Raw genomic sequence first — 13,170 nt, forward strand, 5'->3', positions numbered from 1 at the left:
CGCATGTTCATCTGTGGATACTCCGCTAAAGCTGATCCACTGACCTAGTTGTTAAAGAAGAATAATCCATGTCTTTGGAGCGAGGAGTGCCAAAGAGCATTTGAAGGTCTCAAGGCCGCAGTGACGGAAGAGCCGATCTTGATGCTGCCCGACTTCTTCAAGAGATTCTAAGTACATACGAATGCATCAGACTTTGCAATTGGGGGAGTCTTAATACAGGATAGACACCCAAAAAAGTAGAATTCAAAATCTACAAGCTAAACGAGATCGAACGGCGTTACACAGTGTAGAAGAAAGAGATGACGACCATTGTACATTGCCTGCGCACATGGAGATACTACTTACTAGGATCCAAGTTCGTGGTCAAGACCGACATCGTGGACATTATCTACTTCCAATCACAAAAGAATATCACCCCAAAGCAATCTAGATAACAAGACTTTCAGGACGAGTTCGACTATGTCTTGGAGTATAAGCAAAGAAGAGGCAACATCGTGGCCGACACACTAAGTAGGAAGCTCGAGCTTGCTTCTATCATTACAGATCACTATGACATTCAAGATGCATTCAAGAATGGCATGCAACACGATCTAGAGGCCGATAAGATGATGGAATTGGCTGCCCAAGACAAAACCAGAAACTTTTGGGTAGAAGATGGCCTTTTGCTCACTACCGGTCGAAGGGTTTATGTTTCCAAGTTTTGGTCTATCAGCCGACACATCATTAAGGAAAGCCACGACACACAGTGGGCAGGGCATCTGAGGCTGCGACATACGAGGGCGCTAGTCTAGGCTATTTATTTTTGGCCACATATGTGGGACGACATAGAGTGCTATGTACAAACTTGTCTTTTGTGCCAACAAGATAAGGTGGAGAAAAGGCAACCGGGAGTGTTACTTGAGCCACTACCCGTAGCAAAACGCCTATGAGAGAGCGTGACTATGGACTTCATCATTTCTTTGCCAAAGTCCAGCGGGTTTGGTACGATCATGGTCGTGGTGGACAGGTTTTCAAAGTATGCACCTTTATGCCTGTCACAGCCGGTTGCACCGCAGAAGAAGCTGCTCGATTATTCTTCAAGAACATTATGAAATATTGGGGGCTTTCCAGACATATCATTAGTGACCGAGACCCAGCTTTACCGGGAACATTTGGAGAGATTTGTTCTAGAACCTTGGCATGGATCTTCACTTTTCCACAAGTTTCCATCCACAGATCGACGGTTACACCGAACACGTAAACGCCCTATTAAAGTGATATCTAAGACAATATGTTAGTTTGCATAAAAGGATTAGGTCAGACTCTTAGACATGGCGTTGTTTTCCTATAATTTGCAAAGGAGTGAGTCCACCGGGCACACATAATTTGAGTTGGCGACAGGATAACAACCCCAAACTCCATATTCGTTGTAAGCTGCTTTTGAGGGTAAGCGTTTGGGTGCCTACTATCTTGACAAGAGATGAGAGGAGCATCTTGATACTACCAAGTCCTACTTGTACAAGGCAGCAAAAAGGATGAAGAAGTTCGCCGACCGCAAGCGTTGTCCCACAGACTATAAGGAAGGCGACATGGTATTGGTGAAATTCAACCCAAGACAGTTCAATGAACGAAGAGGCATCCATCAAAAATTAGTGAGCAAATATGAGGGTCCATACAAGATCGTCGCCAACTTAGGAAAGATTTCGTACAAGTTGGAGTTACCTCCATCCTTTAAGATCCATCCGGTGTTCCATGCGAGCGTCCTCAAGCTGTACCATGAGGATAAGGAGGATCCTAGCTGGAACCAATCACAACGGGCACCCATTACCGTCATCACCTTACACGACATGGAGATCGAAGCTATCATAGACTACCAGGCCAAACGGAAACGAGGTCAACAAGCCAGCGCTATGTTCATTGTGCATTGGAAGGGACAAACTCTAGAGGAGGCCACATGGTAGAAATATAAGACTTGTGGCAATTCAAAGATAAAGTCCAAGAGTTTTTCCAACAATGCGCCACAGTCATTTCATCATCAGGTGGGGGAGCATGTGACGTCCCGCCACAATTCCAGCCTGATTCCGTGTCAGAATCCAGGCAGAAGGTTCTCTAGTTGTGCGAAAGACTCTAGAACCTTTTGGAAGTCTCAAGAAGGCTAGGAAAGGTCCCAAAGCATTGTAAAATTCTCTAAAAAGAGGACCAAAGTGTAAATATCTTAGAAGGTTGTCAAGTAAATATTAATTGTACTTTACTCCCTAGGAAGTAGTATAAATAGAGGTGCCTTTCATTTGCAAAGGCACCAAGCAACTTGTAAAGCATTCTCCAAGCATAATACAAAACCTTCTTCAAAATTCTCATTCTTGTTCTTTCTAAGTCTTTCCATGCGTTCTCTTAGTGTTTAAGTCTTAAAGTCTTCCTTCAACTTACAAGATCATGAAAGATTAGTGAGTAAGTCATCGAGGGCCACATGGAGTATTAGAAAATACTCTAAATCTCTGACACTAGGGTCTATATGACTATTGTACTTCTTATATACTCTTCAAATACCTAAAATAACTGCCAATAACTAATCCCTTAAGATCCCAAAATACCCCTGCAACAATTGGAGCATTTAACCAATTCTAATTTGACTTAAAAATGACACGACCAAATCTAGGAGGTTACTGCGCGTCGCGGAGGTATTTTTGATTCTTGGTACTGGAAACTTTTGGTACAGAATGGTTCATGCGGCCCTGCGTCACAGGCAAAAATTTTCCCATCTTCGTGCAAGCTATGCGACGCGCATCCACTGCTTATTCTTGCCTGGTGCGGCAACTTGCTTGGACCATGTTTGGGTCCTCCTTGGGACCTTTTGGCTGGTCCCTGGGGTGTAGCTCTCAGAAATTTTGACCATTTACATATCAGTCTATGTATAGTAACAATCAATACTCAATTTCACCTTCAAATCATACTGCAAAACACCTTTACAAAACATTAGTTCAACCTCGACTAGTTTCCAAACGTTTTTGACGTTTTACCTCCAAACTTTACATACTGCCTCTAAACACTATTTTAGTCATTTTATGACTTAATAATCTCATAACCAACATGTTAGGATCTAATTGAATCCAACCCTTTTGAGGTTTTAATAATATCCCTTCACTTGGAAACATCGTCCTCGAATGACATTTTACTAAACACTTCTCTAAAGGACCAACTCTAGAGTAGCAGTCCATCGTATATGCATTATACATAAATTCACATACCCAAACCAAGGAAACAATAAGATTCCAAGCTAAATATGACTACACATAATTATATCGAGACCTTATGGAAAAGATTCCCTATCCCCTTACTTTGGAATAAGCTACACATGTATTTCTAATCATCAATTCATCATCATTTAGAGCAGCAAAATCAGCAAAGTAAAACATAATCATGGAAATTCTGGAAATTTTCATAAATCACTAAGAAACACATACCGGTGAGGGACATAAGGAGATCATTCTTGATCACCCTTGGATTGGAGAGCATAAAACCTATTCCTCTTTGGAGGACCATCTTCCACCTGTGTAGTAGCAACTTGCTTGCCTTCTTTCACATTAACCTTTCCCTTAGAGCAATCCCTCATCATGTGGCCAGTTTCACCACACCTATTACAACCATCCCTACCAACCAAACACCTACCTCATGTTTCCTACCACACCTAGAGCAAGTAGGTCGAGAATGATCATTGCTTTTCCCTTGAGGTCTAGGGTTAGACACCCTCTCATTCTCATACATAGAAGCACTAGAGTAACCTTGTCCGGAAAACTTTTGTCGATTTTAGAACGACCATGTTCATTAGATCCATCATTGTCCATCCTACTTCTCTTTTTCTCTTTCTTGATTTTGAACTCTTCTATTTGTTGAGCAAACACCATGAGTCGGGAGATATCCATGTCATCAACAAGCATTGTCGTACGACACTCTTATTCTACTAGTTCGGCGACCTATGTCATGAACCTATTCGTCAAGTCTCTAGAGTTTGCTATCAAGCTTGAAGCATACCTGGACAAAAGAGTGAACTTTAAAGCATACTCCTTAACATAATTCTCTAGGAAAGAACCTAACAAGGAAGAATGACTTAAAAGTCTCCCACTCTGTGGGACCCATCCTTACCAGCCTAGAATCTTTCCATTGCTCATATTAAACACGAGCTACATCTTTTGATTGATAAGCGGCTAGCTCCGCTTTCTCCCTCGAAGACAATCCCATAATAGCAAGAGTCTTATATACCTCATCTATGAGCCCATTTGGATCTTCCTCCACCTTGGAGCCACTATATTCCGGAGGGTTCATCCTCAAGAACTTCCTAACTTTAAAGTCACTCATTCCCCCTATAGAGTTTGGCACCAGCTCCTTATTGGCGTGGGCCGTCAAGGCTTGAGACAATAAGATGATACAAGGCTTAAATTTTCTAGAGTATTATTATCCACTTGAGGAGCATTAGGAAATTGAGGAGGGACTTTATTCTCTTACGGAGGAACCTCTTGATTCTCCATGCCATCTCCTTCCCTTCTAGCATAACCCCTAGTGTTAGTCGTAACCTAGAAAGAAATCATATCCAAAATTAGAAGAAGGATTATTCAAGCGAAACTCTATGGCACAACTTGAAGAATAAATAAGTGAAACTTTCCTAAGCATCCCGTAACCTCCAACTCATATATGTGTCGTGACTCACACCGATGAATAAGGCTCAACTAGACGTTTTTTGAGGCATCCTAGGACCATTTCATAACTTCATGCTCTGATTCCAAGTTTGTTTCAACTCGCAAGTAATCCTTAGAAGTTAGAGCATTTTTAGTCGAAACACAGCGTACTTGACCTCTCATAGGTCTTGTACAAGCCTCTTAGTCATCACTCATTGCATATTTATGAAAATAAGCGCAAAATTTAAATTTTTTTCTCAAAAATATTATGCGGAAGTCTTTTCATAAAACGTCTAACATATAACCCCACGAATTTCTAAACGTAAAGAAAAACATAAAAGATCATAAGGGTGGTATCCTCGGATGCTATGAGGACTCACCAATATTCACCTCTTGAAAGCCTTGTAAACTTTACCCTTCGATGTAACTCAATCTCCTCAAGACCCTACATTGGATTATACTGTAGGCAACATATGCGTTAGTACGAAATGTACTAAGTATTGAAACTAGCATGCCAAACATAAGATATGTCAAAGGGTTAGTGAATAATAGATATAATCATAAGAGATAAAAATATAAGCATATCATGAATATCATAACATAATAAAGCATCATAAATCATATAAGAGTTCATACTTAACTCATTGTCTTTCTTACTCAAATGAACTACTTCAGAATCCACCTCTAAGTATACTTGTGCAAGGCTAAGGTATCATCCCGTACTACGGTCATTCTTGATCATAATCCACTTTCATAATTAGACCTAAGTCCTTCATAACATATGAACACTATGCCCTAGGACACAACAAAACATACTTGTGGAATGCATGTGAAGCATCCCATTCTACCTCACACACTAAGCATATCATGAAATCACCCTATTCCCTTTAATGTCATCTTAGGAGTCTCTAGTAGACCTATTTCATATTGACAAGTAACTATCATCGTTAGCCAATCAATTCATGGAATGCAACTATAGTCACTATCTTAGTTAAGCATACATCATGTAGGGGTCATGTCATAGGTATCTTCAAGTCATACCTGTGCAATGTATGAATGACATCCCATACTACCATCCATACTAAGTACTTCTCTAGACTAACCTAATCCAAGATAACTTATCTTACAACCTTGTTTATTGAGCTCAACTAACTATCATAATAGACCTACTAACATGGAAGGCATATCATCATACTAACCAATCTAACAAAGGAAGGATACCCCCAACCTAAGCACCATGCAACCAATCATGTAGATGCAAGAGGGGAGCATGGATCCTCAATCCTAAGCTACCATGAGAAATTAATATTAATGAAATGCACATTACATACAAATCAAGCTATCATTAGGAGAGTATAGACCTTTCTCCTAAAGCTTTGGCCTAACCAAGTCAAGCTACCATGATCAAGCATATTAGCAACACAAGACCAAGGTATCATGAGATAGTTTATTTCTTCCATCCCAAGCTACCATAAAGTTCATCACCTCAAGCTTCCATGAGTATTCCAACTCAAGTCTCCTTGAGATTTGCTATCACAAGCTTCCATTGATACTTTTATTCAAGCTATTCTAATTCATAATGTCTTGATTCATTTTAGGTTCTTACTTCAACCTAGAGTCCATCTATGTAAGAGAAATCCCCCCCCCTAACTTGTTCATGTATAAGTTCAGAAGAAAATATCATTATAATCCCTTCATAGTGACTTCACCCATAAATCCCTAGCATCAATAGCATACCCACCCAAAAAATATTTCCAAATTCAATATATTATGATCTATATTCAATTATATGCTCACTTCATTCAATTTGATCGTTAAGGTAAGTCTAGGCATTAATGATCATATAGGTTCAATTCCATCTTTTCAAGTCAAGACAAAACTAGGTCAATTCATATATAGGTGATTCAATCAAAATGAATAGTATACAATATAATTGAATTAGGAGGTTCACTTAGAACCTTCGTCTAGCCTCTAATGGCCTAAAATTGCCATAATCACCTTCAACATCAAATACTACAATCCATCATGAATAATTCATGAAAACATCATATAATCATCACATTAACATAAATTAATGCTACCTACTAGATTGGGATCACAATTTAGCCTTGCCCACAATGCAATCACAACCCTCTCTAGATTGGGGTTCTTTGGATTCACAAATGAGGAAAACTGGGGAAGCTCCGTGAGTGAAAAAATCTATGAATGAATAAGCTTCAAATACCTTAGATTAGAATCTTAAACCCATCTTGAAACCTTGGTAAATTCATCCTAAAGCTACCTGCAATTTCTCTTCTTCTTCAATGGTGATTTTCGGAGAATTTTGGGAGAAAAAGGTTTTGATTTGGAGTCCAGTGTCTAAATAGCTATTGTAATGCATATATACTCTTAAAATACCTAATATAACCACCAATAAGTAATCTCTAAAGTTCCCAAAAGACCACTGCAACTATTTGACCATTTAACCAATTCTATTTTGACTAAAAAAACAACAGGACCAAATATGGGAGGTTACTATCGCGGAGGGATTTTTCACTCTTGGTTCTTGAAAATTTCGGGAAAGATTGGTTCTTGTCATCCCTGCGTAGCATCTCAATGGAGGTTGCACGATGCACAACCACTGCCTATAGAAAGGGCAAATATGACATTTGTCTTATTGTGTAATTTTCCATTAAATATATTGAAAGGGTCAAACATATGCTTCCACAATATTAGTTAATTTTCAAGTTTCTTAAATTTCAAACAACTTTAAATAATTATCTTTACAAAGTCCCAAAATATTTTCAAGTCATTTTTAGGTTATTTTGTTATTCTTCTAGTAAAATAAGTACCTTATATATCTCTATATGCTTATATCATACAAATTTATATAATTAAATTTTTTAATAAATATTTGAAAAATTATCTAAAAAATAAGTGGTTTAAACTAGGGAGAACACATAAGAGACTATGGACACCTTAACAAGGATTCCTTCCTATTGAACACTTAAATTGTTCAAAAAGCATACCTATCAGACACACCTAGCTGACTTGTCACTTATTGTTTCAGTCACTCCTTTACAGCGCGTGAAATGAAAGAAAAAATAGATGTGTATGATTGGCACACTTTAACATACTTAACGGTCCAAATCTTCCCTTTTTATTTATCATATCCTAGATTCTTCCCCTTTCTTATTTCTTATCTCTTTCTTCTCCACATCTCACCATTGTTGTTGCTACAATGGAGATCAAAAAAATTTCTTCATTCATCTTCTTCACAACGTAGGAGATGTCCAATTTTTCAATTTCAACTTCTTCAAATGCAAATGTGTTCTGTCGATATGGGGTTAATGCTGAATTGAAAACCTCATGTACACAACTTAATACAAAACGTTGATTCTTTTTTCGTAAAAACACAAAGGTAAGCTTTTTATCATTATTCTAATTAGGTTAAACAAATCATTGTCAATCGCTAATTATAGTTTAATGATTTTGATAATTTTGTAGAGATTAGGTGGATGCGATTATTTTTTATGGTACGATGATGATATACCGCCTCAAGTAAAAAAGATCATATGGGGTCTACTGAAAAGAATCAAATCCTATGAACAAGAGAGGAAGCGGGCAAGAAAAATCAGGATCATATGTGTTATTGTACTCGTGATTTACCCTATATGGAAATATTTATGTTAGTAGTCTTAGAATGATTGCATTAGTTGTCTTGTGTGTTTGTTTTACTGATTAGACGAATGAATGGAGATAAGTTGTTCATTAATCTGTCATATTTTTCTTGTTTATTCACCTCTATTGTATTGTGTTATTATAATCCTCTTAATCACCTCCAAACAACAATAACCATATTAAGTGAACAACACAACATTAAGCTCCAAACAAGCATGAATGATCGACAAAAAATTCTTGACATTTCCTTGTAAGAAAATCCACATTTAAACCACTAGTTATAGTGTACATCAAAAACATCACAAAACATATTAAAGCAGTTTCAATATTGTCTCGTACTTGCATTACAAATGCAAAATAAAACAACCCCTAAGTGTACATCAAAAACACCCAAAACATATTAAAGTAGTCATACCCCTTTGTTCTTCCTCTTGCTACACTAGACGTATGCAGATCCACCCCCTTTGCATTTGCGTTGTAATTGTGAAATGGTGACAACATCTTTACCCTTCCATTTAATTCCATGAGGCTTATAACCAATATCAATGTTTGTTGGTGTTGCACACTTGGATATAGCAGTCTTAGGCCTTTTGTTTCTTTCTGTTGATATTGATGCTCCTTCTTTTCCCCTACCTCTTTTTGCACGTGTAACAGTTAAAGTATCATAACCTTTTCTCCCCTACCTTTTCCCATCCCTATTCTCATACCACTTCCAACTTGTTGAACTCTTCTAACAATTTAAGAATCATCACAAATAGAATTTTATTGTTGGACTGAGTTGACATGTTGTGATGGTCTCCAGGTTGGTATCTTATTAGAACCTACAGGTTGGCTTGAGCTTGGTGGTTGGATAAAGCTTGGTGGTTGGTTTGAGCTTGGTGGCTGGCTACAACCAACAGGTTGGCTTGAGCTTGGTGGCTGGAAATAACCTGTAGGTTGCTTCGAGCTTTGAGGTTGGCTTGAGCTTGCAGGTTGGGTTGACCTTCCAGGTTCATGATGGGTTGAGCTTCCATGCTGACCACTTTCAGAAGATTTAATAGTGTAAATAAGAAAAAGAAAAAATGTATTGCATTTTAGTTGTTTAATTGAAGTAATCAAAGGTTGACTTGAGTATTACCACATATTTGCAGGCTTTATTATTGTGGCATTATTGATGGTACTTGGAGCAAGTCATTTTTACACCTATTTTGTACAACTTTCCATACTTCTTTCTTGTCTCATCCTTTGACTTTCTTCTGGATTTTGATGGTCTGTCAGGCATTTGTTTTAGTTCAGGAGGCTCAATCACTATATAACTAGTGTGAGGTCACATTTTTATGTTAGGTATTGGATGGATAAAATAATTATAAGTCTTCATGAAAGTATCTTTTATATACCAATGTACGACATGATCTTCAAGATCTTTCCCTGCATGCTGATATGCCAAAACAACATATTGACATGGTATGCATCTCAACTGTCAGGTTCTACAAGTATATAGCTTCTTTTAACATCAATAATATGCCTATACTGACCATTTAAAATTTTATATCCAAATTGGCCGTTGAACCTAACTTGACAATCTCTAGAATAATCTTTGGTTTCTTCAAGTACTAAACTTTATATATGAGAAATGTCTGATGCTGCGGTCAAATCACACACGTAAGTGCACGTGATTGTACAAGAATTAGAGTGACTCTTTTTGGGAGTCGGGTATCGTACCACAGGAACTTATGATCAGGACTTATCAATCCTTCTAACTTGTAGTTCAACACAACTATAATTTCCAGATTTAAAGAGTTAATTATTATTTAATTCTAACTTAAAATAAAATATAACTAATATGATTCAATTTCTCTATTTTCGAACAACGATTTAGAATAGGCCCAGGAATGCAACTTTTATCAGGAATCATGCAATCAGTATCATTAAATTGACTAATTATTAACTATGGAATCACTTAATCACAGGGTTAGATATATGATCATGGTCTCCCGACCTCTAATCGCCTACAATGTTTTAACACTCTAAATACACCGTTGAGAAGGGATAAAATGGTTAAATAATGAACATTAAGTTATCCTCCTGTATGGTGACCCAAGCGAGGTCTCTAGGTATATCCCTATCCTAGAGACGAATAGACCCTAGCTATTTAGAGTTCAACAAGCTCCATATGCCTCACGTTTTATCCTCTTATTACTCTCTCAAGTTCAATCCGGACAATAGATTTATTTCTATGGTGATCAAGCATGAAATACAAAAATAAGAACATAAGAGCGATTCATGTGATAGTCAATAATAAACCCAAAAATCAAACTCAAGAGATTACATTCATCATGTATCAACAACCCTAGAACTAGGGGTATTTAGTTATACGTAATCCAATATTCAATCTTACAATGGATATGAATCATCAACAAGATTGAAAGGAAGTGAGGTAGAGAATTAATTCAAAAAACTTTACAAAGGCAGTTTTTAAGTCATCCTTGTTCAAAATTACAAAAAGAATATCTAATAAAATAAAATAAAACCCTATTTATACTAAGAGTCTAAATGACCAATTCTTGGCCTTAGGCACGCGATGCGCGATGGCTTCCCAAATTTGAGTACAAGCACTTTGCCTTCTGCACGACGCGGGACGAACACGAGGTATTTTACCTCAAATTGATTTTCACAACCTCTAATTTGAACCCTTCATTGGGACACGGGAACAACACACAAATTCCTTTTGCATTTTCTTCAAATTCTTCCTTGATCTCTTTTGACTCAAATTTTTTGACTGCTTCCTTTGTCCCTTTTTGTGCATGTTTCTCCTGTTAAACTAACCTACACAACTAATCATGTCGGTTAGTTCATAAATATACAAATGACTTGATATGACTCGAAACACATATATATCTAATTCAAAATTGGATTAAATGCGAGCATAATTAGCATTATAGACATATAAGTAGGCCCCAGATCACTACCCCACACTTAAAACTTTATTTGTCCCTCCTACACCTAGACTCCCTACATTGGGCTGTGCGTCCACCATCTACTCCCTAAGAGCTGCTCATGATTCACACAACATGTTTCTCATCATGATATGCATGTCTCATGTACATAAATTGACAACTTTTTACAACCAACACTCTTAACAATCATACGCACCACTACTTATCACCTAACTTCCTACAACAAGTGCCCCTCAAACCAATAAATAGTCCATACACTCAAGTTACTCAACTGAATATCATTTAAGTACTTTTCACACATACACACTCTCACTCAGAAATCAACATCATACATGCATGTACTGAGAACCATAAGCTTGCCCGTTGTGTACATCTTGACTAATCAAGCGTATCATGCTTAAAATCAAACAAGACTTGTTCTGATTTTAATGTAGGCTAAGGGTAAGAAAGGATGCATTTAGATGATATTAGTGACTCATTCTCCCTAATGAACTATGTTCTGCTTTCTCCTACAATCACAACTATTAGCCCCTCTCTTCTTCAATAACTTCCCCCAGTTTTTTTCAACCTTCGCTTAAGTTACTTTGCCCCCCTTTTTTTTGAGACTCAACAACAGCCATCTTTTCCAACCTTTGTTGAAGTGGACACTATCTTATGGACCAGATCCAACTCAAATTCGCACTTCTGGGGCATTGCTTTACCTTTTCTTTCTCTTTCCTTACAATAATGCTTTACCACCTTATTTACTTTTTTATTTGTTTCTACCTTTTGTCCTAACACAGTGCATTAGGGTTTGGGATCAAAACTATGGTATCAATAAAATATATTGACTAATCATGTAGGTTAGAACAAATTCAAGGATAAAAGACTCAATTGGGCTTGACTGGATATGATTTTTTGAAGGGGCTCAATTTTTTAACCCTTTTCAAAGAAAGCTTGTTATAATCTTTCAAGCATAATATTACCTACATTTACCTTCAATAACAACCTGGGCAAGTTCTAGACTTAGAAACATGTCATGGATATTATAGCAAAGCTCACCACTCATAGCATAAGTATTAAAAAAGGATCAAATTCAGTACACAATCATGTTACGCAGAAGGTTCAATTAAGCTTAAGTTGCACATTTAAATAACACTCAAACATGTACAAAAGCCAATTATTTTTCTCGTACAATCTCTTTTCTATGAGTTACAACTTCAGCACAACCCAACTTAAGAATCAAATGAAAAAATTGCCCTTAAGACGATTTTTATCCATCTATCATTAGGTAGCTTAACTCAATCTTTGAATACAAACTCAATCTTATTTAATAAAAATCTTTTTTGTATTTTTGTACGGTTCGAAGGGACTATCCTTTGATAAAGAACTGAAAACAACTACCAAGGAATCCAAAAAAAAAACAAAGTTCAAACATATAATATGCAAAAATGTAGTTCACCCCACCCCACAATTAAACAATAACACTATCCCCAGTGCATTTCAGTTTTCAACGAAGTTCAAAAGGGAAGGTAAAAAACTCCCTGATCATTCCTCCATGGCGTCATTGACATCTGCACTATTGGGATGTCAGAGTCCATATCCCATCCCGTTCATAGATTCTTTTCATAAGTAGGAATGTCATTCTTAATAGGCTCCCGAAACTCATGACCAATGCCAAGTAGTGTGTTGGCATTGTGATTCAATGGGTATCTCGTGTGCACCTCTCCAATATCCTAGTCAGTATACGGACGACCACTAGTAATGTGACGAAGAATCTCTTAGCCATACATTCTAACCATGATTAACTCTTCCCACCTTTGACGCTCAATGTCCACTACTATTGGATATAGTGGTGCCATGTAATCTCAGATCTCCTCCGGAACACTTGTAATGCAACAGATCCTTGTAATGAGCCTCCCAATACATACTTGTGGCCCTTGTGA

General features: G+C 37.3%; 1 protein-coding gene across 1 annotated transcript; it reads left to right on the forward strand.

The window, feature by feature from the left end:
- Positions 1 to 1,514: 1,514 nt before the first annotated feature.
- On the forward strand, positions 1,515 to 1,940 carry LOC138347454 (uncharacterized). Its single transcript, XM_069295750.1, has one exon. It carries the CDS (start codon positions 1,515 to 1,517, stop codon positions 1,938 to 1,940), a length of 426 nt encoding a protein of 141 aa, XP_069151851.1.
- The last annotated feature ends 11,230 nt before the right edge of the window (positions 1,941 to 13,170 follow it).

Source organism: Solanum lycopersicum, chromosome 3, assembly GCF_036512215.1.
Source record: "Solanum lycopersicum chromosome 3, SLM_r2.1".
Taxonomy (NCBI): domain Eukaryota; kingdom Viridiplantae; phylum Streptophyta; class Magnoliopsida; order Solanales; family Solanaceae; genus Solanum; species Solanum lycopersicum.